Source organism: Phacochoerus africanus, chromosome 8 (genome assembly GCF_016906955.1).
Source record: "Phacochoerus africanus isolate WHEZ1 chromosome 8, ROS_Pafr_v1, whole genome shotgun sequence".
Lineage (NCBI taxonomy): Eukaryota > Metazoa > Chordata > Mammalia > Artiodactyla > Suidae > Phacochoerus > Phacochoerus africanus.
In genome coordinates, this window is record NC_062551.1 from 84,500,518 (window position 1) to 84,525,931 (window position 25,414).

Genomic DNA, 25,414 nt, shown 5'->3' on the forward strand with positions numbered 1-25,414 from the left:
ATTTTGCTGTGAACCTGGGCATCAAGGAACCCGTTTCTTCAGATGCCTTTTCATTCCCTGGCTAGTGAGAGGTTCTGGGAACAAACTGATACTATAACTATAACAGGTCTCCTGAAACATATCTTTTCTTTTTAGGCAACAGTTACAACACTCTACAAATCAGCTTGCCAAGGAAACAAATGAATTACTGAAGGAATTAGGGTCCTTGCCTCTTCCTTTATCTACTTCAGAACAGGTTGGTATTTTCTGGGTATTGGGTTTATTTATTTGATAAGCAAGAACTTTATTTTAATGGAAAGGCAGTGTGTGAGACAAAAGAAACTTGGCCTTTGGTTCTAGACAGACCTTCTGTGAACCTTAATTTCCTTATCCATAAAATGGCTAAGTGTCTGTTGTGACAAGAGAAAGAACATACATATGCACCAGATCTTGTGAGGTGCCTGACATGTAGTAGGTACTCAGTATGTGGGAGCTGCTGCTGTTATTAGCAATAATGTATTAGTATATTAGTCAAATGGGTTTAACTGAAGAATCTCAATGTTTGTGTCTTGTTGGGGTTTGACTAGCAGCTTTATGCTTTCAGCCTTGATCATAGTTTGTTTTACATCCAGTATCTATAAATTTCAAGCAAACGTTCTTTATAGTTTGCAGTCACTTTCATGTTACATCATGAGTCATTTAGAAATACTCAGGAAAAAAGATTTCTCTTTTCAGGTCATTTTCTTTTTCTTTTTTTGTCTTTTTAAGGCCACATCCATGGCTTCATGTGGAGGTTCCCAGGCTAGGGGTCAAATCGGAGCTGTGGCTACAAGCCTACCCCACAGCCACAGCAGCGCCAGATCCTTAACCCACTGAGCAAGGCCAGGGATCAAACCCGCGTCATCATGGATTCTAGTTGGGTTTGTTACCACTGAGCCACAACGGGAACTCCTGGAATCAGTTTGTTGACCACCTCTTTCAAGTCGTTTGTTTGCGCCTCTCGGGTCATGATTTCCATCATCTTCTTCCAGATTTGGCAGACCTGTTGGTGCTGGTCCTAAGAGGTTTTCTGAATCTGTTGCATTTTTTTTTTCCCAGTAAAACCCACACAGAAATAGATGAAGCAAATAACCATTGGTAGTCTTGACATTAACATGAGCTTCAATCATAGTCTGCCATTTTTTGACCATGGAGCACATATTATCACAGATAAAATCCATGACATGAAAGCTGGTTAGGTGGTTTTTGCCCTACACATCCTCAGTGCTTGAATTTTCCTTTTTTTTTTTTTTTGCTTTTCAGCGCCCACAGCATATGGAAGTTCCCAGGCTAGGGGTCGAATTGGAACTACAGCTGCTGGCCTACGCCACAGCCACAGCAACGCAGGACCTGAGCCGCATCTGTGACCTACACCACAGCTCACAGCAACACCAGATCCTTGACCCACTGAGTGATGCCAGAAATTGAACCCAAATCCTCATGGATACTACTCATATTCGTTTTTGATGCACCACAACAAGAACTCCTAGCTGGAATTTTCTAAATGCGGCTTCATCGTTCTGCAGATCAGCAAGGTTTATACTTCAAACATATGACCCCATCAGATGCATTTTTGCTTCCTTGAGTGCTCGTGACTAGTTTTTTCCCCAGTATTTCTCATATTGCTTTCACATTATAGCAATGTTTCTTAGAAAATGGGTCAGCCACTTTCTTCTTGGCTCCCTTTTTGCCACCTTAAGGCACTCATTTTTGTCAACGGCTTTGGTGCTGCTCAGAGAGCCGAAAGGACCTTCAGTGTCTATTTAAATCCTTTAAAAACACACACTCTTTACTGGAATTCATTGTTCCTGTGATATGCCATGCCTCTTCTTGACACGTTCCTGAACTCAGATGTGCCCCCTACATTGTGGCTTGACTTTTTTACCTATTATTCATGGTCTGCCTCAAAACCTCTCTGTTCCAGGACAAAAACCTTCTCCATCTATCTTAGCCTATTGTGATTCCATTTTGCTTTGAGCTTCTATACCATTCATGGGAGCACGTAACTTATACTGCTTTTTATTATTGAACTTCTTATATGTTGATATCCTATCTCTGATAGCTCTAAAGATGAAGCCTCTCACTTACCTGACTCAAGTTGCCTGTGAGTTGTGGCTGTTGAAACATAAAATAATTTAATTTATTTACTTTTTATGGCTGCAACTGTGGCATATGGAAATTACCAACTAGAGACTGAATCTAAGCTCCAGCTGCTATGCCACAGCTCTGGCAATGCCAGATCCTTTAACCCATTGTGCTGGACCAGGATCAAATGTGCACCTCTGCAGTGACCCAAGCCATTGTAGTCAGATTCTTAACCCACTGCACCAGAAAGGGAACTCTTTTTTTTTTTAAATAATTTTAGTGTGTTGTAATCAGCATTTAAAACAATTGAAACAGAGTAGAAATACTACATGTGTAACCATGTAATGCGGATACATATTGTTACATGAAACTTTTGTTTTATAGATTTGTATATATATGGTACTAGGTCAAGATGTCACATTCTTACTGTGTTTCTGTCAAAAAAGTTTGAAAATCATCAGTTTAACCCATACCTAGAAAACTGCGTGATGAAGTACATGTTCAGCCTTTGAAGTTTTGGCGTCTCCTTGCACAAAAGAAAGGAACCAAAACTAGGTGTTTTGTCATCCTGTTACAAAGTAGTAACCTTAACATAAACACTCTGGCTATCCATGTATGTGCTGTTATTTTAGTTGTTACTCATGTGATATTTCAGTCATGGCCCACTTCCCCTTTGCCATCCAATATCTCAAAATTGTTCCTAATCACCCTTTTCCTCCTCCCATCTGTGCACTTAGGGAATACACACTTATAGATGGTTTTAGTAGTAGTAAAAAAGGGGTCTAGAAGTTCCCGTAGTGGCTCAGCAGAAATGAATCTGACTAGCATCATGATGACACAGGTTCGATCTCTGGCCTCGCTCAGTGGGTTGAGGATCTGGTGTTGCCGTGAGCTGTGGTGTAGGTCACAGACATGGCTCGGGTCCTGCGTTGTGGTGGCTGTAGTGTAGGCTGGCAGCTACAGCTCCAATTCGATCCCTTGCCTGGGAACTTCCATGCCAAGTGTGCAGCCCTAAAAAGAAAAAAAAGAAAAAGAAAAAGGTAGTCTAAGAGTCTGATATAATCAGGGTATTGAAAGTACTTAATTTTATTTATTTATTTTTAATTTTTAAATTTTTTTATTTTTTGGTCTTTTTGTCTTTTAAGGGCTGCACCCACAGCATAGGGATGTTCCCAGGCTAGGGATCAAATTGGAGCTGTAGCCACTGGCCTACACTATAGCCACAGCAACTCGGGATCCGAGCCACATCTGCAGCTCACACCACAGCTCACGGCAATGCAGCATCCTTAACCCACTGAGTGAGGTCAGGGATCGAACCTGCATCCCCATTGATGCTAGTCAGGTTTGCTAACCGCTGAGCCACGATGGGGACTCTGAAAGTGCTTAATTTTAAATAGTAGCCTAAGAAAGATAGAAATAGAAAGTTAAATTATCTTGGATAATTAAGAACATGAAATAGGTCTGCAAACACATTCTGTCTGGTGAAATGCAAATCCTTGGAGAATAAGAATCTGACTGTTATGGTTTGGGTTGCTGCAAAGCTGGGGATTCGATCCTTGGCCCAGCACAGTGGGTTAAAGGATTCAGTGTTGCCACAACTGTGGCTCAGATTCAATCCCTGGCCTGGGAACTTCCACATGCCGTGGATGCAACCATTAAAAAAAAGAAGAAAAATGAGTTCCCATTGTGGCACAGCAGAAATGAATCTGACTAGGAACCATGAGGTTGCGGGTTAGGTCCCTGGCCTCGCTCAGTGGGTTCAGGATCTGGCATTGCTGTGGGCTGTGGTGTAGGTTGCAGACGTGGCTTGGATCCTGCATTGCTGTGGCTGTGGAGTAGGCTGGTGGCTACAGCTCTGATTAGACCCCTAGCCTGATAACCTCCATATGCCTCAGGTGCGGCCCTAAAAAGACAAAAAAAAAAAAAAGAAGAAATTCTTGATTCCCCTCCTCCTATTGTGCTGAGTGCTCCTTTCCCTTTCATTTCTTTATCTAATTAATCTTAGCCCTGTCACCCATTTTTTTTTGCTGCTGGACGATACATCAAACCATACATCCTACTTGTAACATTTTTGTCATACTTGTGTACTATCATCAGTACATCAGTACAGTGCTCTTCCACCTGCCAAATCCAGTGGCATTAAAGGGCCGCCCTGCAGCATGTGGAGTTCCTGGGTCAGGGATCAGATAGAGCTGCAGTTGTGACCTGCACCATTGGCAATGGCATACCAGATCCTTTAACCCACTGTGCCCAGCCAGGGATGGAACCTGTGTCCTGGCACTGCAGAGATGCCGTGATCCCACTGTGCCACAATGGGAACTCCTCTAGTGGCCTTTTTTGTTTTTATTATTATTATTTTATTATTTTTTGTTTTATTTTCTTTGTTTCATTTGATCCTCTTGCCCATCCTGTCTTCACTGAAATTTCTCTCCTCTTTCCATGATCTCCTTTCCTTCTGTCCCACAGCTCTGGTGATCCCTTTCTGGCCTATTTTCTCCTGTGCCAGCCTCCTTCTCTGAATCTGTATCTTCCTAGAAGTGAGTGTGCCCCAAGGCTCTTCCATTGATCCTCTTAATTTTATTATTCTATGCTTTCTGCCACAGGAATTTTTTCTACTTTCATGAGCTCCATGTCACCTTCATGAATATGACCCCCAGATCTTTTTCCAGTCCTAGTCCCTAAGCCTCTAAGTAATTGGCTCTTATTGCCAATTCCTGTTGTGACATCTCCTCTCAAGTATACTAACCTCATCTAAAATTTAATGTGTTGCTTATACTGAATTCCTCCTGTTTCACCCAAACTTCTTCACTCAGCCGATTGACAATGCTTAGTCATAAAAAAGTTTGTGCCTTTTGACCTAATATTCCCACTCATGCAGATTTGTCCTGAGGGGAAGAATGTTCTAAGAAAGCAGCTATATACTCTGGAGCCAAATTTCCTGGATTTAAATTCTCTCCCTACTACTTACTGTGTGATCCTAGGAAAATTGCTTAACCTCTCTGTGCCTTGTTTTTCTGACCTGTAAAATTGGGGCTGTAATAGTAAGTAATACAAATTACTAATAGTACTTAATAGTAATTTGTAGGTTGATGTATGGATTAAATGAGTTATTATAAAATAAGTACTTATGACAGTACTGGTACATGATAAGCACTGTATAAATATTAGTCGTTGCAATGGGTCTCACTTTAGCTTTATTTAGAATAGTTAAAAATGGAACAACTGGAGTTCCCATTGTGGCTTAGCAGGTTAAGAATCTGACACAGTGTCAGTGAGGATGCAGGTTTGATCCCTGGCCTTGATCAGTGGGTTAAGAATCTGGTGTTGCCGAAAACTGTTGTATAGGTCGCAGATGCGCCTTAGATATGGTGTTGCTGTGGCTGTGGTGTAGGCTGGCAGCTGCAGCTCCAGTAAGACTCCTGGCCTGGGAATTTCATATGCCACAGGTGCAGCTGAAAAAAGAAAAAAGAAAAAGAAAAAAAAAAAGAACAAACTAGGAAGTTCCCTCGTGGTACAGCAAGTTAGGGATCTGGTGTTGCCCCAACTGCAGCTTGGGTTCAGTCCCTGGACGGGAACTTCCATACACCACAGTTGCGGCCCCTCACCCCCAAAAATGGAACAGCCTAGAAGAAATGTTTACATAAAATTTATTAAATCAGCTTAATGGAATATTATGTAACAAAGACCATAATTATAAAGGTGTAACGTGGAAAATTTTAATGATATACTTAAAAGATAGTATTTTTGGATAGTGAGATTGGGAAATTCCCCCTTATTGTTAAAATGTTTATATAAAAGTTAAAATCCCAGAAAAAGGATAAAAAGTTCCTCACCTTGGAGTTCCCGTTGTGGCTTAGCAGAAACGAATCTGACTGGTATGCAGGAGGACGCAGGTTCGATCCCTGGCGTTTCTCAGTGGGTTAAGGATCCATCGTTGCCGTGAGCTGTGGTGTAGATTGCAGGTGTGCTCAGATTTGGAGTTGCTGTGGCTATTGCGTAGGGGTACAGCTACAGGTCCAATTGGACCCCTAGCCTGGGAACCTCCATATATCTCAGGTGCGGCCCTAAAAAAAAAAAAAAAAATCAATGCCCCCCCCCCCAAAAAATTCCTTACCTAAATCTGCTTTCCTGGGGAGTTCCCATCATGGCTCAGTGGAAAAGAATCTGACTAGTATCCATGAGGACGCAGGTTCCATCCCTGGCCTCGCACAGTGGGTTAAGAATCCAGAGTTGCTCTGGCTGTGGTGTAGGCTGGCAGCTGCAGCTCAGATTTAGACCCCTAGCCTGGGAACTTCCACATGCCTCAGGTGTGGCCCTAAAAAGACAAAAAAAATTTTAAATAAAAAAAAAATTAAATTTGCTTTCTCTAGTACTATCACACTCTCAGGTGTGAAATTTGAGTCATTTCTTGACTTTATCTCCTTTTCCCCACAGCCAGTTATATAATGTTTCTTAGATTCATTTCTTTCTTTCTTTCTTTCTTTCTTTTTTTTTTTTTGTCTTTTCTAGGGCCACAGCTGCGGCATATGGAGGTTCCCAGGCTAGGGGTCCAACCAGAGCTGTAGCTGCCAAGCCTACGCCAGAGCCACAGCAACACAGGACCTGAGCTGCATCTGTGACCTACACCACAGCTCAAGGCAACGCCGGATCCTTAACCCACTGAGCAACGCCAGCGATTGAACCCTCAACCTCATGGTTCCTAGTAGGATTCGTTAACCACTGAGCCTTGATGGGAACTCCTAGATTCATTTCTTGGTTTCTCATTACTGATACCTTGTTTTCCGCACCTTAAACATAGATTATCACTGTCATCTTTTTGACTTGTTTCTTTTTCCCATTCCATTGTGTACAGCATCACAGACTGGTTCTTCTAAGTTACCATTTTGTACCTATTATGTTCCCTTCACAGAAATCTTCATTGTTCTTTGTTCTTTAGAGGTTAAATCCCAGCCTCACTAGCTTGACATTTAAAACCTTCAGTGGCCAGCCCCTTCCTTGCTTTTCAAGTTTTATCTTTTAGCTATTTTCATGAAAAAGCCTTTGGTTCCAGCCAAACCGTCTTTGATCCTCTGTAAATTTCTACCACGGTACCTTTGCTTATACTGTTCTCTTGCCTGAATTTACCTTACCCCTTTTCTCTACTATTCACGCTTCCTTTAATGTCCACCTCTTCTTGAGGCCTTTTTGGCCACTTGGAGTCTTACTGATTATACTTGCCTCTGAACTCCTATAGTACTGTTGAATATAGCAAATTACTGATTTTTTGCTTGTGTATGTAAATTCTTTATCTACATATAGATGGTAAGCTATTTGAAGTCAGGAGTGAGTTTTTACTTCTGTGTTCTCAGCACACAGCAAATGCTCTCAATATGTGTTTTTTGTTAGTATCAGTAAGCTTAGAAAAGGTAGCCTGTAACCGTACAAAGTAGTTTTCTCAGAGATTTTGAACCTCAGTACAGTGTGAAGGAAAATGATTGTATGGGTTTCAGGTAAGCTGAGAACTCAGTATAGATTAATACAGTTTTAACATTTTAGCAAGAACACCATCTCTGTTTGGGTCCAATCTGAGTCCATAGGTGTTTTTCTGCTTTTAGATTCTCCAGGGAACCAAAATTCTGAATTGCAGTTCCCTCTGAGATTCCCTTACAAGGTAAATGACACACAAGTCCCAGATTTGTCAGAATGAATGAAGGAAAACTCTGAGTTAGCAAAGAACAAATTTATTAATTTAGGGAAGAGCCTATTTCATAGTAATTTTCCTAGTTGGAAATCTTTAGGGGGCATAATTTTGCTTTTAATTGGAATTAAAACCAAATAATTCTAATATTGTATGTCAGTTCTACTTCAATTTAAAAAAATGATGTCCAAAAAAAACCCCAGATGATTCTAGGTTAATATGAAATTTCAAGTTCTTGTTTAATTTCCTCAGCGCCAGCAGAAACTTCAGAAGGAGCGTCTCATGAATGACTTCTCTGCAGCCTTAAACAGTTTCCAGGCTGTGCAGAGAAGGGTGTCTGAAAAGGAAAAGGAGAGTATTGCCAGAGCAAGAGCTGGATCTCGTCTTTCTGTAAGTTTATTCCCGAAAGAAGACCTTTGCAAATGTCAGGATGTTCTTTCCTAAGGTTTTTTGTTGTTGTTGTTGTTTTTTAAATTTTTGATCATTTGTGTTTGTTTACTATCCTCCAAATAATAAATATAGACATTAACTGCTGTAACAATGTCAGATTGGTATAACCTTTGTTTTTTTAAAAAAAGTGTGCATATGGTCAAAGACAGAAAGAAATATGTACAAAGATTTACAAAAATGACAGGTAAAATTACTTGTAATTTTTTTCTTTTTATTGTTATGTTGATATTATGTTAAAAACTTCAAAGTGGAATAAATCCATTTCCTAGAATATACCAGGCTAGGTTATTTGGATTAGCCTTCTCTTTGAAAAGAATTAACAAAGACTAGATTTTAACAGCATAACTCTTCAAAAGTATCAAAGAGCCATGAAAATATTAAGGTCAGAGTCTAAGAGAAGCTGTAAACCCGTAAAGGTAAGCAGAGCACTGAAGCTGCTTTTGTGCAGAGTACTTTTTACTGAGGGCAAACTTGAATTTAATGTTGCTGGTCCTCGTGTCATGGGGCGGGAGGCAAAAGTCAAAGCCAAGGGTCCACACAAGGTGAATAATCTAAAATAAGGTGCTCCTCCTGCTGTAGAGCACTAGTTACTTGTGATGGAACATGATAAAGTATAATGTGAGAAAAAGAATGTATATATATATATATATACATATGTATATGTATATATATATATATATATATATATATATATATATATGACTGGGTCACTTTGCTGTACAGCAGAAATTGACAGAACATTATAAATCAACTATAATAAAAAACTAAAAAAAAAAGGTGCAGCTCAATTTAAACTGGGCCCTAAAAAATGAAAAATAAGCCCCCCTTTCCCCTAGCAATCTGCAAAAAAAGATTGCATTGGCATTGAGAATGGCAGGATGGAAAGGAAATCCAGATAATAAGGTGTACCATAAAGTAATCTTCAGATAAATTTACTGCCCAAATTCATACTACCTGAATGGTCCCAAAGCCTCAAGTTTCAAGTAGTCCTGGACTGGTAGAGTACCTGTGTACCAAGCAGAAGCAAATACAAATCCTCTCTATTTAGACTTTGTCCTAACCCTAAAAGAGTACCTTCGAATAATTTTCCAAGTGTAGTGAGCAGCCCAAGGTGCACAAATAAACAAAAACCACCTGAACAAGAACTAGTAGAAACAACAGTGAGGTGAAATGGACCTTCAAAGACTTCATACATTAGAATTATAAGACAACTGTACTTATTACGTTTAAAGAAATAGAAGAGAATCTTAAATACATCTACAGGAAGCAGGAAACTTCTCAAAAAGCTTTGGAAAGAGTCAAAAGATTTTCTAGAGTTGAAAAATATAATGTAGAAATTAAAAGCTTAAAGGCTGTGGGTTTAACTAGAAAATAGATTAGAAGGTATTATCTAGCATGTAGGACAAGGGGTTAAGAAGTTAAATCGGGAGAAAAGATTATGAGAAATGGGGAATGAAGTGAAAAGATCTAAACTGGATTTAAGTAGAGTTACAAAATGAGAATAGAGCAGACATAGATCAGCGGTGATATTTGAAGAGATGACTGGTAATATTTCAGAACTGATGAAAGACACTAATCTACAGTTTCTTTTTTTTTTTTTTTGTCTTTTTTGCTATTTCTTGGGCCGCTCCTGCGGCATATGGAGGTTCCCAGGCTAGGGGTCTAATCAGAACTGCAGCTGCCAACCTACACCAGAGCCACAGCAATGCGGGATCCGAGCTGCGTCTGCAACCTACACCACAGCTCACAGCAACGCCGGATCGTTAACCCACTGAGCAAGGGCAGGGACCGAACCCACAACCTCATGGTTCCTAGTCGGATTCGTTAACCGCTGCGCCACGACGGGAATTCCCTAATCTACAGTTTCAAGAAGCCTGACAAATCCCAAGAAGGGTAAATTTTAAAATTCTCATTTAGGTATATCAAAGAGAAACTTCAGAACACCAAAGACAAAGAGAAAATCATTAAAAAAAAAGGGGGGGGGGGCCAGGAAAACAACAGAATACCTTTAAAGATGCCATAGGTAGAGTGACAGCTGACTTGTCAACAGTGACAGTTGAAGCAAGCAGAGTGTTGCCTTTAATGTTATGAAGGACAATGATTGTCTATCTAGGATTCTAAACCTAGAGAAAATAGCTACTCAGAATGAGGGCATTTTCAGAATGAAAGACATTTTCAGTCAAAAGAGAGTTTGCTATCAGCACACCTTATGTAAGAACATTCTGAAGGATGTACTTCAGGCAGGAAGGCGATCCCAGATAGTGAGTCTGAAAAACAAAGAAAATGGTAAATATTACAGACGAATCACAAACAAGGAGATACTGCTGTATGTACAACTGACAAAAGGCTAATATCCAGAATATATAGGAGTTCCTTTCGTGGCGCAGCGGTTAACGAAAATCGACTAGGAACCATGAGGTTGCGGGTTCGATCCCTGCCCTTGCTCAGTGGGTCGACGATCTGGCGTTGCCGTGAGCTGTGGTGTAGGTTGCAGATGCGGCTCGGATCCCGCGTTGCTGTGGCTCTGTCCCATTAGACCCCTAGCCTGGGAACCTCCATATGCCACAGGAACAGCCCAAGAAATAATAAAAACAAAACAGAATATATAAAGAATTCTCAGGAATCAATATGAAAAAGACAACCCAATAAAACAATAGTTTCTCAAACTTTTTGATCTCAGGACCCCATTACACTCTTAAAAAGTATTAAGGATTCCAAAGAGATTTTGTTTGTATAAATTATATCTATTGATATTTATTGTAATAGAATTAAAACTGAGACATTTTTAAAATGTTTATTCATTTATAAATAATAAACCCATTATATCCTATTTTATATTTTATATAGTAAACATAGTTTTATATTTAAAACTATTTTTTGAAAAACAAGTTGCTGAGAAGAGTGGCGTTTTCATTTTTACGTGTATTTTTATTATCTGGCTTGCTAGAGGAAAGCTACATTTTCATAGTTATTTCTATACTCAGTCTATTGCGGTATGTTGTTTTGGTTGAGTTATCTGAAGAAAATCCAGCCTCACATAGATATGTAACTAGAAAGGGAAGGAGTATTTTAACTAACCTCTTCAGATCATTGTTGATATTCTTCTTTGATACTGCATCAGAATTTGACAAAGTTAGTTGCATTGTGGAATCTAAAACCATATTAATGACTTTTTCATATTCCGATACATTGAAATCTGTTGGTATGTCTTACACTTTGATTGGCTCTTTTATTCATGCACAATTTATAACATCAGGTACTTATTGTTTGGAAAATGTGGGTTCCCTAAGTTCTAAATGTTAATGTATTTTATTTCACAATGTCAGAAAATCATGTATTATCTTCAGCTTGATCAGAAAAATCTTTTTTGGGCAACTCTCAGGTTTACAAGCAGTAAATACAAATTTTCCAAAATTTTTTTTTTTAATTTGAAAGCTATATTTTTATCTGTGGCAACAAACACTGTCCATTATTTTCCTTGAGGTGATAGGCTTACCTTGTTTATTTTCAAGAACTTGTCTTTCAAATACCCATCTGAGAAACCATAGATTGTTGTTATGTTCTTTTACGTATATCATATATATAAAAGTTTGCATATATATTTAAGCAAATTTTATTAAAAGTTTAGTATTTTAACAAGTTTATAAAAATTTCGTATCTAATTATAAGCCATATTGAATAAAATGCTGTTCCCCCCAAAAAAGTAGCTAGTTCACTCAGCAACTCATTCACACAAGTGCTTTTCCTAGACACAAATAGCGTTTTTTGGTCTGTAGCAGACATGCTTTATGTATATTTCTCATTTCATCATCAGAATATTAAAAAGACAGGTATTGAGATTTGATTAATTATTTCAATGGCTTTATTAAGGACAAACATCCTCCCCCCATGTGTGGTGATAAAGAATAAAAGAATCCCAGCACAATTGGGTGCCACTGCCTTGATTTGTGTTAAAGTGCCAGGAGTAGTTTTGTCCACCTTGTTTTTGTCAACACGGTGAAAAAGGCAAATAATGTCTTAGTATTATTTTGAGGAATGGTCAAACAAATGGAGAGGTACTCAACTTTTCAAAATTATGTGCACACTGAGGGTTATTGCCATGGATATGATATAACAGAAACTTCTTACCTGGCCAGTGGTAGCATGAATTAGAACAACCACTGGAAAATATTTTGGCTATAATTTCAGAACACATGAATACCTTATGAACCAGCAGTTTTATCCTAGAGAACATTATATGTTTATACCAGGATATAGGTACCAGAATGTTCATGGCAGCATTATTTGTAGTAGTCAAAAATTAGAAACATCCAAATGTCAGTTAACAGTAGAATAGATAAATATGTTGTGATTGTATAATATCTTACAACAAAGAAAAGGAACCACTGTTATTACATTTAGCATCAGGGAGGATCTGGTGTAATCCAGTGTGATCCAATCTAAGCATGAAAGAATACAAACAGTAAAATTCCATTCACATCAAGTTCAAAAATCAGGTGAAATGGAGTTCCCGTCGTGGCGCAGCGGTTAACGAATCCGACTAGGAACCATGAGGTTGCGGGTTCGGTCCCTGCCCTTGCTCAGTGGGTTAACGACCCAGCATTGCCATGAGCTGTGGTGCAGGTTGCAGACGCGGCTTGGATCCCGCATTGCTGTGGCTCTGGCCTAGGCCGGTGGCTACAGCTCCGATTAGACCCCTAGCCTGGGAACCTCCATATGCTGCGGGAGCGGCCCAATAAATAGCAAAAAGACAAAAAAAAAAAAAAATCAGGTAAAATGATGTTAAATGTCACTCTTAAATATACAAGAAAATGATTCTCACGAAGTCAGGATAATGGTTACTTTAAAGGAGAGGGAGGAGGTTGTAATCGGAGAAGGGCACATCGGTAGGCTTTAGGACACTAGCAGTGTTTCTTGATCTAGGGAAAGAATAAAAATTAAAAAAAAAAAACCCACAGTGTTCCTCTGGGTGGGTAGAATTTTGAAATTTTCTTTATTTTGCTTATCCTTTTAATTATTGCTAACATAAAAAGGAAAGGTTTTTTAAAAATAGGAAAAGATTGCTTTTACCATTTTTTCTTACACAGGTAATTAGACTGACTTTTGAAGTCAGTTTGCCACTCTAGTACTTAATGTGCTTTAAGTGTCCATTTCAAAAATCTTCAGAGGTTCTGAAAATTTGTTTCCTTGCACATTTTCAACTCTTTTCTCTTAATCCACCTCCCTCCAAATTTTAAAAGGTTATTATTAATTTTTATTTCTTTCTCCTACATGTTCTCTCCATCTTATTTAGTATGGTTTCTGTTCTGAACCCAAACTGGATGCAGATTTGCTTTCAACTACTCCACACCCATTTCCTAGTCAAGACAGATTGCCAGAGCCCTGAGTCATCTTACAGATCCTGTTGGAGCCAAGGGATGTTGCTTCTTACCATAGCTAAGCTAAAGGAAGCCATTGTTTGTGTGTGTGTGTGTGTGTGTGTGTGTGTGTGTGTGTGTGTCTGTGACATGTTTCTGGATAACAGCAGCAATGATGCCATCTGCTTTCTAGGCGGAAGAGAGGCAAAGAGAGGAACAGCTCGTCTCGTTTGACAGGTAAGGGAATTATTCTAAGGTGGATGGTTGAGATGGGATTTTATACTTTACACTTACTTTTAATTTTAAAAATCATTGAGAAGGAGTTCCTGTTGTGGCGCAGTGGAAACGAATCCCATTAGAAGCCATGAGGTTGCAGGTTTGATCTCTGGCCTCGCTCAGTGGGTTAAGGATCCGGCGTTGCCATGAGCTGTGGTGTAGGTCGCAGACGCGGCTCGGATATGGCGTTGCTATGGCTGTGGTGGAGGCTGGCAGCTACAGCTCCCTAGCCTGGGAACCTCCACATGCTGTGGGTGTGGCCCTAAAAAGATAAAAAGACCAGAGTTCCCATCGTGGTGCAGTGGTTAATGAATCCGACTAGGAACCATGAGGTTGCGGGTTTGATCCCTGGCCTCGCTCATTGGACTAAGGATCCGGTGTTGCCGTGAGCTGTGGTGTAGGCCAGCGGCTATAGCTTCAATTGGACCCCAGCCTGGGAACCTCCATATGCCGTGAATTTGGCCCTAAAAAGCAAACAAACAAACAAACAAACAAAAAACAATGAGAAAAAAGAAGGAAGAATAAAGGGAGCCCTATGGTGGGTAATTTATAATCCCCCAAATAAAAACATCAAAATTGTGGGCTTTTCTAAGATCTTTAAGTTATGGAAGGAATAATTTCAAGTGAATAAAAAACTTCTAAGAAATCTCTGATATCTCTGTGTTGGGAAAAGTGTTTAGCTCACTAGGAGTAGATATGAACCCACAAATCTACAGATTAGGAGGTCTAAATAATTTTACCTCTAGTTCAGAATTAAGTTCTTCAAAGTTCTTGGGTCTCTGTTTACTTTTCTCTGAAATGGAGGCAACACATTCTTCAAGGAGTATTAAAAGAAAAAGCAGGAGTTCCTGCTCTGGCACAGCTGGATAAGGATCTAGCCTTGCCACAGTTGTTGTGTAGGTCACAGCTGCAGCTTGGATTCAGTCCTTGGCCTGGGAACTTCCATATGCCTTGAGTGTGGCTGGGAAAGGAAAAACAGTTTGTTTCTGAAAGCTATCTCCTTTCTTAACTTCTCCACACTGAATTAACAGTTGCACGGAAATGTACTGATGGTATTAGTTCAAAATGTAAAATGTCTTATCAGAGATATTATCTTCCCCCCACTATACTATGAGCACCTCAGAAGCCTCTAACTCAGTTTTTTTATCTCCAGCACATGGAGGAAATTCTTTAAATATTGTTGAGATAATGTGTGATTTATGTGTACTGTTGGAAAAATACTTAACACTGGATTTGCAAAGTGTTCTGGGTCTAGTATAATGTGTCATATGCCTTTCTTCTAAATATGGTACCTGAAAAGAAGAGTTGTATTTCACTAGCTTTTTACTTTGATTTACTTTGATTTTATAGTCATTTAACCTAAAGCATAACCTCAAGGAGATTCCTGAAAACCAGGAGATGTGATTCTGTTGGACTAGTTGGTGAAGCACCAACAGGTCGCTTAGCCTGCTCTCCTCTAAGGATCTCATGTAGGACCTGAGAGACCAACACAGCTTGCACTTTGAGAGTGACCTGGGAGAGAATAGGCTAGTTTACTTTGTTGACTTCAAATCTCTGCCCACTGCTTGTCTAGCAAGCCCCAGCAAGATTGCAGAGTGTACCCCTGAATGGAAACAGCAACAGGTTTCATCTGTCACAATTCTACTTCCTCTTAGTTTTACCCATGAAAGCTAAGACTTTATTTTCTTGGTGTTACCAGCTCTTTGCCTCTGGTGATGAAGAATGTGGCCTTCAGGGCCTTGTACTGATGCCAGAGGAGTTGGAACCCTGGTACTGTCTTTGGGCGGGCTTTGCTGGCACCTTAGAGAGGAGGAATCAGCTAATGTGCTTGTCTCCCTGCAGCCATGAGGAGTGGAACCAGATGCAGAGCCAGGAGGATGAGGTGGCCATCACTGAACAGGATCTGGAACTCATTAAAGAGAGGGAAACGGCGATTCGGCAGCTGGAGGTGAGAACCAGGTTATGTTTTTTGTCTGACTCGCATCTGTAATCTCTAATCCACCTTGTTTTTTCTCTTGGTGATTATGAAAAAAGATGAAATGAGTTGTTGTGTAGTTTGCATATTATGTCTCAAGGTAATCATGGTGAATTTGGACTACTCTTACGACAGTATTGTCTATCATGTCTGAGAATACCCCAATTCTTTTCTCAGTCATCATATCTTATATGGTCTGCATGAGAGTATGTATAGGGAATAGAGCAAGGCAAACAGGTATTTTATTGCTCATTAAGACGCTGTCTCCAGAGTTCCCATCTTGGCACAGCGGAAACGAATCCGACTAGGAACCATGAGGTGCGGGTTTGATCCCTGGCCTCACTCAGTGGGTTAAGGAACTGGCGTTGCCGTGAGCTGTGGTGTAAGTCGCAGACGTGGCTCGGATCCTGCGTTATTGTGGCTCTGGTATAGGCTGGCGGCTTCAGCTCTTATTCGACCCCTCGCCTGGGAACCTCCATATGCCACGGGAGCGGCCCAAGAAATGGCAAAAAGAAGAAAAAAAAGACGCTATCTCTGAACCTCAGTGCCAACCTCTGGGTTTGGTAGAGCTCTGCAGAGAGCTTAGACCGAATAGCCCCAAATAAAGGCAGGCCAAAATGTTTGCTCCGTTTTTGTGCATCCCAAAGTTCACTCCCAAGTTGTGGATATCACCTCAGTGGGTCAGAGAAATAGGAACAGTTTCTGAGGTAGGTGTTGAGGGAGAGGTCTTGAGGCCTTTCTTAGCTGAGTTCCCCAACTTTAATTTTGCGCAATGACCAGTAAAATATCCTTAAACCCAAGAACTTTTCTCATGGAGATAGAAGACTGCCATCCCTGGGGGCAGTGGGGAGAGGAGGGTTGTAGAGGGAAACTTGGAGTTCTTCATTGACCTTCATCTGTGGCAGTGGTTCTGAACCCTGACTGCATTTTAGAATTATTTGGAGATTTAAAAAATTTTTATTGCCTTCAAAGATGTCATATCTTTTCTTCCCCCCCACCCCCTTTTTTAATGGCCGAACCAGAGGTATTGGGAAGTTCCTGGGCCAGGGATTGAATTCGAGCCACAGGTGCAGAACACCAGATCCTTTAACCTACTGCACCAGCTCGGGGATGGAACTTGTGCCTCTGCTGCGACACAAACCGCTGCAGTTGGATTCTTAACTCACTGTGCCACAGCAGGAACTCCTTTTTCTCTTTTTCACCTGTTGCTCCTAATCATCAGCTTGATTCTTTAACATTAGAAATACTGTTATAGCAGGGAGTAGAGTTAGGGTTAAGGAGTGGACTGCAGTGTATGTCAGGAGTGTAGTGGGCACTGCACATTCAACAGAATTAAGGCCAGATTCCTTAGGGCTGGATTTTCATATCCAGTCATTTCCTGCATTTAACATACAAACCCTATTCTAATGGTGGAGTAACACACTCCTGTGTGTCTCTTCTGTTCTCAGACTATACCTTGACACTTCTGGCCCCCAAATGTGTGGGTTTTTTCCCTGTCAAGCAATTCTGCCACACCATAGGGATGTCCTAATTTAACTCAATGCTGACGCTTTCTACCTGGAGTTAGTTACATCGGATCACACAGATTGAGGTTTCAGTTCCACAGGACACACACACACACACAGACACACAACTTCAGATACCAGTCATAAGTCCAGATTGTCCCCTGTGGTTCTGACTGACAGGCTGGAAATTGGAGGTTCTTGTGACCACCTTCCTTTAGTTTGATTAATTTGCTAGAGCAGTTCACACAACTCAAGAAAACAGCTTACTCCCTAGATTACCAGTTTATTATAAAAGGATACATCTCAGGAACAGCCAAATGGCAGAGAGGCACAGGGCAGAGTTTGTAGTAAGGGGCACAGAACTTCTGTGCCCTCTCCAGGTGTTCACCAACCAAGAAGCTCTCAGAACCCTGTCCCTTGGGCATGATTGATTAAATAACTGGGAGTTCCTGTCATGGCTCAGTGGTTAACGAATCCGACTAGGAACCATGTGGTTGCCGGTTTGATCCCTGGTCTTGCTCAGTGGGTTAATGATCCGGCGTTGCCGCGAGCTGTGGTGTAGGTCACAGATGCGGCTCGGATCCTGCGTTGCTGTGGCTTTCGTGTAGGCCGGTGGCTACAGCTCTGATTAGACCCCTAGCCTGGGAACCTCCACATGCCGTGGGAGCGGCCCTAGAAAAGGAAAAAAGACAAAAATAAATAAATAAATAAATAATTGGCACTTGGTAATTGATTTAACTTCAAGCCCTCCCTTCTCTCCCCAGAGGTCAAGATTGGGGCAGAAAGTTCCAACCATCTAATCACCTGGTTGGTTCCCTGGCAACCAGCCCCCATCCTTAGGGGTTTTCCAAAAGTCAAGTCAATAACAAACTCAGGAATGGTTGAAAGAGGCTTGTCATGAATAACAACAGACATCTTTATCTCATTTATCACTTAGAAAATTTTAAGGGTTTTATGAGCTCTGGGCTGAGAATGGGATAACACCAAATATATATTTATTACTATGAATCATAATATCACATCTATATTATAGCCAAATTGGGCTGTTTGCTCTTAATCTAGCTAATATGACTTCTTTTGCTCTAAGTCACAACTTAATTCCTATCTCTTTTGCCATAGTCCCTCCTTTTTTTGACTTTCTGTACCATTCATGAGTCATTTCCCATGTAATACTCTTTATTCTTATTGTGTACTGATTGCTCCACTCCATTAAGCCCTTTTATATTCACAGCAACTAGCAGTCTGTCCTAACTATAGCAGACTCTTCGCAAGTTACTGAGATGCTGGCAAGAACTATTCTTGCTGAGTTATGATTAGGAAGTCATTGCTTTGAAAGCATCATTTTGTACTGTACATTCTGAGAGGTAGTGCATTGCAATTGAAAGACCATGGACCTCAGGGATATAATCCTGGCTGCAATGCTTAGTTTCCTCACCGATCGGTTATGTGACTAGACAAGTTACATAACCTCCCTGAACCTCATTATCCTCAAAGATACTTACTTCATAGAGTAACTGAATGGTTAATTCAAGTATTAAGGAGGCATAGTAACAAAACATTACGAACTTTTTAATTCTCAATTTTGCCACTTGTTAGCTGAGCTACTTTGGGATAAGTCGTTTAACCTCTTTGAGTCTTGATTTTCTCTTCTGTAGAATGGGAATAATACATGTCTCATTGGGTTGTCATGAGGACCAGTTAGGTGATAGTTATTAAGAGCTAACACTTATGAAGTGCTTATTGCACAGTTCTAAGAGCTTTATTGAGTATTCCTGAAAAGCCTGTGAGATAGGTACTGTCATTGTCCACATTTTAGAGAAGAGGTACAGAGAAATTCTTAAAGTTGTACAACAAGACTGTGGAGGATCAACAATCCTCTGAAGCTAAAGTCTGTGCTTGGAATTACCTTCCTGGTATATGGTACTTGGCACATAGTTGTCACTTAGTAAATGTTAATGATTAACTTTCATTTGCTCTTTATGGAGAAAGCATGATTTATAAACTTTAAAAACACATGTGGGAGTTCCTGTCGTGGCTCAGGAGTAATGAACCCGACTAGTATCCATGAGAACATGGGTTCAATCTCTGGACTTGCTCAGCGGGTTAAGGATTCAGCATTGCCGTGAGCTGTGGTATAGTGTAGGTCATAGTTGAGGCTCAGATCCTGCATTGCTATGGCTGTGGTGTAGGCCAACAGCTGTAGCTCTGATTCAACCCCTAGCCTGTGGGAACTTCCATATGCTGCTGGTACGGCCCTAAAAAGCTAAAAATAAAATAAAATAAAAACAAATGTGTTAACATTAATAGCCAAAACTTTAGGTAAGTAGAGAAACAAATTTTCTAACATGTTGCTTGATGTTAGTTGATTGTTATTTTGTGTTTCTTAGGCTGACATTTTGGATGTCAATCAGATATTTAAAGATTTGGCCATGATGATCCATGAACAAGGTGATCTAATTGGTATGTATTATTGATACCTTTAATATAAAGGCGAGTTGATGGTATTTATGTACAGAAAGGTCAGGAAGATGTGTCTTAGGAATTTCGGAATACCATTTAAAAATTATTAAGTTCATTTTTTAAGCAATTTCCTTATGTTGTCAAATGTGATGTTAAAATGAGGCTCCCATGAATAGTTGGCTCCATTTGCTTGCCATAGCCTCTTGCTAAGTCTTTGGCTATTTAGGGAAATAGCTGTCAGTTACCCAGTTTTTATCTTCAGAAACTTGCACAATTGTGGGTTTAGTAACCCTTTTTAAAAACTTTTTAAGGGAGTTCCCATCATGGAAACAAATCCAACTAGGAACCATGAGGTTGCGGGTTTGATCTCTGGCCTCACTCAGCGGGTCAAGGATCTGGCGTTGCCATGAGCTGTGGTGTAGGCCGGTGGCTACAGCTCCAATTTGACCCCTAGCCTGGTAACCTCTGTATGCTGCAAGTGCGGCCCTAAAAAATAGAGACCTATATATATTTATATATATATATACATATATATATATATTTTTTAGGGAGTTCCCATCATGGCTCAGTGGTTAATGAATCTGACTAGCATCCATGAGGACACAGGTTTAATCCCTGGCCTTGCTCAGTGGGTTAAGAATCTGGTGTTGCCGTGAGCTGTGGTGTAGGTCACAGACGTGGCTCAAATCCTGCATGGCTGTGGTTGTGGTGTAGGCTGGCAGCTACAGCTCTGACTCGACCCCTAGCCTGGGAACCGCGATATGCCTCGGGTGTGGCCCTAAAAAGCAAAAAAAGAAAAACTTTTTATTTGGAGGGGTTCCCATTGTGGCTCAGTGGGTTAAGGACCTGACATTTTCTCTGTAAGGATGTGGGTTCCATCCCTGGCCTTGCTCAGTGCTCAAGGGTCCAGCATTGCCATAAGCTGCAGTGTAGGTCACAGATGTGGCTCAGATCCAGTGTTGCCATGGCTGTGGTGTAGGCCCCAGCTGCAGCTCTGATTTGACCCCTGGCCTGGGAACTTCCATATGCCACAGGTGCAGCCATAAAAAGAAAAAACAAACTTTTTCTTTGGAAATAATTTTAAATTTATAAAAAGTTGCCAAAATGAAAATAACTCAGAATTCCTTTATAACCTTTACCTAGATATACCTCTTGTTACCATTTTACCCCATTTGCTTTTTATTTGCGCTCACTCTCTCTCTCTCTGTGTATATACCTGATGTTCTCTGAGCCATTTGTGGGTGAGTTTCATACTTCATAACCCTCTACTCATAAATACTAAAGTGTTTGTTTCCAAAGAATAGAGCTATTCTCTTAGGGAGTTAGTAACTTTTGATTTCATGGCTGGATAGTTGGCGTGAGGGTGCTGAAACCAGGCGTCAGAATTTTGTTCAGTTTGCAGTCTTGAAACATCTGAGTGTGTTAAAATATCTACTGCCCTTCTTTTTTGCAGACAGCATAGAAGCCAATGTGGAAAGCTCAGAGGTGCATGTAGAAAGAGCTACTGATCAGTTACAGCGAGCTGCTTACTATCAGGTAAAAGCAGGTACCAAGGAAAGTCATTTTGTGCTGTAGACGTTGAGGGCCATCGGAGTACAGGGACACACTGAGAACAGCTCCAACCTTTTGCTTAGGCTTCAGCTGGAGGCAAGTAGTCATGATTGCAGTCCCAGTTCCATTTTTAGTATTTTCCCTTGCAGAGTGATTTACAAAAAGGCATCAAACTTTGAATAAACTGGCATAGAAGCCTCTTAGCTACAAAGCCAACCCTCTAGGAGTTCCCAGCACGGCACAGCGGAAACGAATCTAACTAGGAACCATGAGGTTGTGGGTTCAATCCCTGGCCTCGAGCAGTGAGTTAAGGATCCAGCGTTGCTGTGAGCTGTGATGGAGGTCACAGATGCGGCGCGGATCTGGCGTGGCTGTGGCTGTGGTATAGGTTGGCAGCTGTAGCTCCAATTCGACCCCTAGCCTGAGAATGTCCATATTCTGCAGGTGTGGCCCTTAAAAGCAAAAAAAAAAAAAAAAGCTAACCCTGTCAACTAGCATGATACTAATCTGGTGTAAGGCTGATTTTATAACCTAAACAGCTGACATTTGTTTCCATTAGGATAATAAATGTACAAAGTAGAACTTTGCAGATATTTTCTGTTGAATTTTGCTACAAAGGATGGACATAGAATCAACTCTGACTGCTTATTTATCTATGAAATAATAGGAACTTATCATTTTTGTGGTTATTTTGTTATAAATAGGGATGAATCATTCTACTTTTGATAAAATGATATTCTTCTATATATTGGTTGAAACTCTAGTTTTAAGACTTTTTATCTGGGTCTTTACCTCAGTGTACAAATATTGTAAATGAGGTTCTTCTCATTCCATCTCAGTTTGGTGTTGCTTGGCTTTTTAGAAATAAATAGCTTTCACTCATTTACCATGTTCTTAAGATAGCTGTATTTCACCTGGGACTGTTCTTAAATTTGTATTTAATATTAGTGTTTCTTTTTAAAAACTGAATGATGACTTTAATATCCAACAGTAAAGAAACAATTAAGTAAATTATATATATCCACTCAATGTTGTTATGTGGGAATTAAAACAGATGTTTATAAAGAATTTGTAATATCAAAATGTTTAATGCTAAAATGTTATGAGAAAAACATCAAACATCATACAATATGGTCCCAATTATGTCAGATAACCATATGCTTGGGTAAAATATCAGAAGGAAATACAATCAAAATGTCAGCTGTTGGAGTTCCTGAGTGGCTCAGTGGGTTAAGGATCCACCATTGTCACAGCTGTGGCTTGGGTCACCCTTGTGGCTTGGGTTTGATTTCTGGCCTGGGAACTTCTGCATGCTGTGGGTGAAGCCAAAAAAAAAAAAAATCAACTATTTTATCCATGGGTTGTTTTTTGTTTTTTTTTGTTTTTTTTTGTCTTTTTTGTCTTTTTAGGGCTACACCTGCAGCATATGGAGGTTTCCAGGCTAGGGGTCGAGTAGAGCTGTAGCCACTGGCCTATACCACAGCCACAGAAACGCAGGATCCGACCCATGTCTTCAACCTGAACCATAGCTTATGGCAACTCTGGATCCTTAACCCACTGAGCCAGGCCAGGGATCGAACCTGTGTCCTCAGGGATGCTAGTCAGATTCATTAACTGCTGAGCCACAATGGGAACTCCAAGTGTTTTATCTGTGGGTGACTATTTTCTCTTCTGCTTGTCTGTATTTTTTTACAATGAATATAAAATTTTATAATAGGCATAAGACCTTTATTAAAATTCACATGTACAAATACCTTATTTTATTGCAAATAATGCCTAGCAACATAGGTATAAATGGCTCCTTTGCAAAACTGTATTAGTGAGCCTGGAATTATCACTGCTGCCTAGCACTGGTAACTTGAGATTTTTGAGAAGGTCTATACATAATCATGCACGGATAGAGTTAATTTTGAATTACCAGGAGGCAGATTGATGAAGCACTCTTGGAGTCTTAGATATAAATATTTTTCACCTGTCTCATGAGTATCTTCTTTACGTATTTCTCTCCTCAGAAAAAATCTCGCAAGAAGATCTGTATCCTGATCCTTGTCCTGTCAGTGATTATTGTAGTCTTGGGAATTATTTTGTGGATAATTCTAGGTAATAAATGAAGTGATTGCCTCCAAGCCTTCTTCCGCTGACTGTTTTCAAGGGCAAGTGCTTGTTGGAATCTTGCCAGAACAAACTGATCACAAGAAGAGAGAATACACCAGAACGTCCTGTAATCATTTAGTTAGAAACTAACTACTAACTAGTCCTTGGAATTAGTGACCTATGGAGACAGTATTTATCACCTTATGTATGCATTCTATTCATTTATCAAATTAAGAATTAATTTATGTGGATTTTGTTTTCTCTTGTATTCTGATTGCCCTTCATCCCAAGTGTTTATCGAAAATTCCATTCTAGATATTCTTGTTTTGGCAGGTGACACTACAGTCTTGTAATATTGTCTTTTTATGTGTATGGAAGATTTACATTTTGACTAGCAACTGAGATAGAATTACTTTCTGGCACCAAACCTACTAGAGTTCATCAGAAACTGTATAATAAGCCAGCAATTTTTATAATTTAACATTTTAATTTGAATTACTAAGAAGCCTGTTCCCTATTTGCTTTGAAAGATTTTGGCAATGCATTTAACTAGAAAACGAAAAATTGCACATGTGATCCAGATTACATGAGAAAGTATCTATTTGAGCTGGCCAGTTGTTGGGAAACATGTTAATCTGGGTTTTAAGTTTCTTATCTGCTAGTGTCATCTATTGCAGTTCATCCATATATACACTAAACCATCTTGTTCACTTTTTGAAGAGGTTAATTTAATTAACGTTACTATACTCTGTGGGGTCCCTCTCCCACCTGTCTGTATAGAAGGGGAGTATTTGACAAAGCATGCTTTGGAAAGCAAATAGGAATTGTTTGGAATGATTTAGTCTTTTTGTTTCATTGCTAAGTTGTGGTTATACATTCCTGGTGAATGATGAAGGTTGCCATCAAAAGGCTGCCCATCCCTCATAATGGTTGCTGGGCATTTGATGGCAGGAAGATTTTAAAAGCTAGACTGAAGTTGGTTTAAAATTTAGTCCTGTGAATCTGGCGATAAAGCAAAGAAAAGGTTCTTTTTTGTAAATAATATTGGTTTAGAATAGTGATGTTAGACTTATCCTAATTTATGACTAAGAGATTAATCTCTCCCTGCATAGTTTTAGACAAAAAAATGTTTCAATAAAATATTGCTGTCTTGTAATATAGATGTTGTCCTCTCCCATTTTTCTCAGGTCTAGGTACATTAAAGGGAATGTAATTTCTTTAGGCACTCAAAAAAATGTGAATCGGGTTAACAATTTCAGTTCCTCCATTAGTGAATTAGAGGATTTGCTACCCTGGATATATTTGTATTTATTTCTTCCATTTCCAGTAATGTTACTTAATATTTACTAATGTGAACAGCAGGGAAACAAGGGCTAAATACATAAGTTTCTTTGCACTCCTGCACCATCCCACCACAAATACAAATAAACATTTCAAAAGCTTTTGTAGTAAGTTTTTATGAGTTAACATCCTGATGCAGTAGCTATTGGGTAATGTGCTATCTGGAGAAAAACTGAGACCTGCAAGAAGACTGGAGAGCAGGTGAAGACTGGCTTGGGGTGGGATAGGTGCTCAGGAGTCCTTTCCTTGAAGAACAGGATAGAGCTATTGGGGTGTCACAGTGGCCCAAGCAGCAGCTTCAGAGCTAATTCCTTGGTTCTGTAGTCACTGCCCTTTCAGTCTAGATTATAGCTGGACTTGAATACATCATCTGTAATTCCAGGAAGAAAAGTCTTGATTGTGAAAAAACTTTCAGCCTGGGTAAAATGAAGCCACCATAGTTCTGTTCTATAATACTATGTAATCCAGTGGTGGTGGTGATAGTAGTAGCAAGTATGACCTTGACCTAGAATTTGAATGGACTGGAATTTGTAGTAGTTACCAAGAGATTCTGCTAATTGGTCCTAATAAACTTGTTCAAGAATCCTCCTTGGAGTTCCCGTCGTGGTGCAGTGGTTAACGAATC

The 25,414-nt window shown here is 40.0% G+C and overlaps 1 protein-coding gene across 1 annotated transcript in view; it reads left to right on the forward strand.

The window, feature by feature from the left end:
- Window positions 1–24,892, forward strand: part of STX12 (syntaxin 12) — a 42,720-nt gene extending 17,828 nt beyond the window's left edge. Inside the window, exons 3-9 of the mRNA XM_047792840.1 lie at window positions 136–235; window positions 8,033–8,170; window positions 13,781–13,824; window positions 15,706–15,811; window positions 19,731–19,803; window positions 21,257–21,339; window positions 23,367–24,892. Of these exons, the coding sequence (XP_047648796.1) occupies window positions 136–235; window positions 8,033–8,170; window positions 13,781–13,824; window positions 15,706–15,811; window positions 19,731–19,803; window positions 21,257–21,339; window positions 23,367–23,465 (643 nt within the window). The 3' untranslated portion in view covers window positions 23,466–24,892. The remainder of the gene's footprint in view (window positions 1–135; window positions 236–8,032; window positions 8,171–13,780; window positions 13,825–15,705; window positions 15,812–19,730; window positions 19,804–21,256; window positions 21,340–23,366) is intronic.
- Window positions 24,893–25,414: the final 522 nt, after the last annotated feature.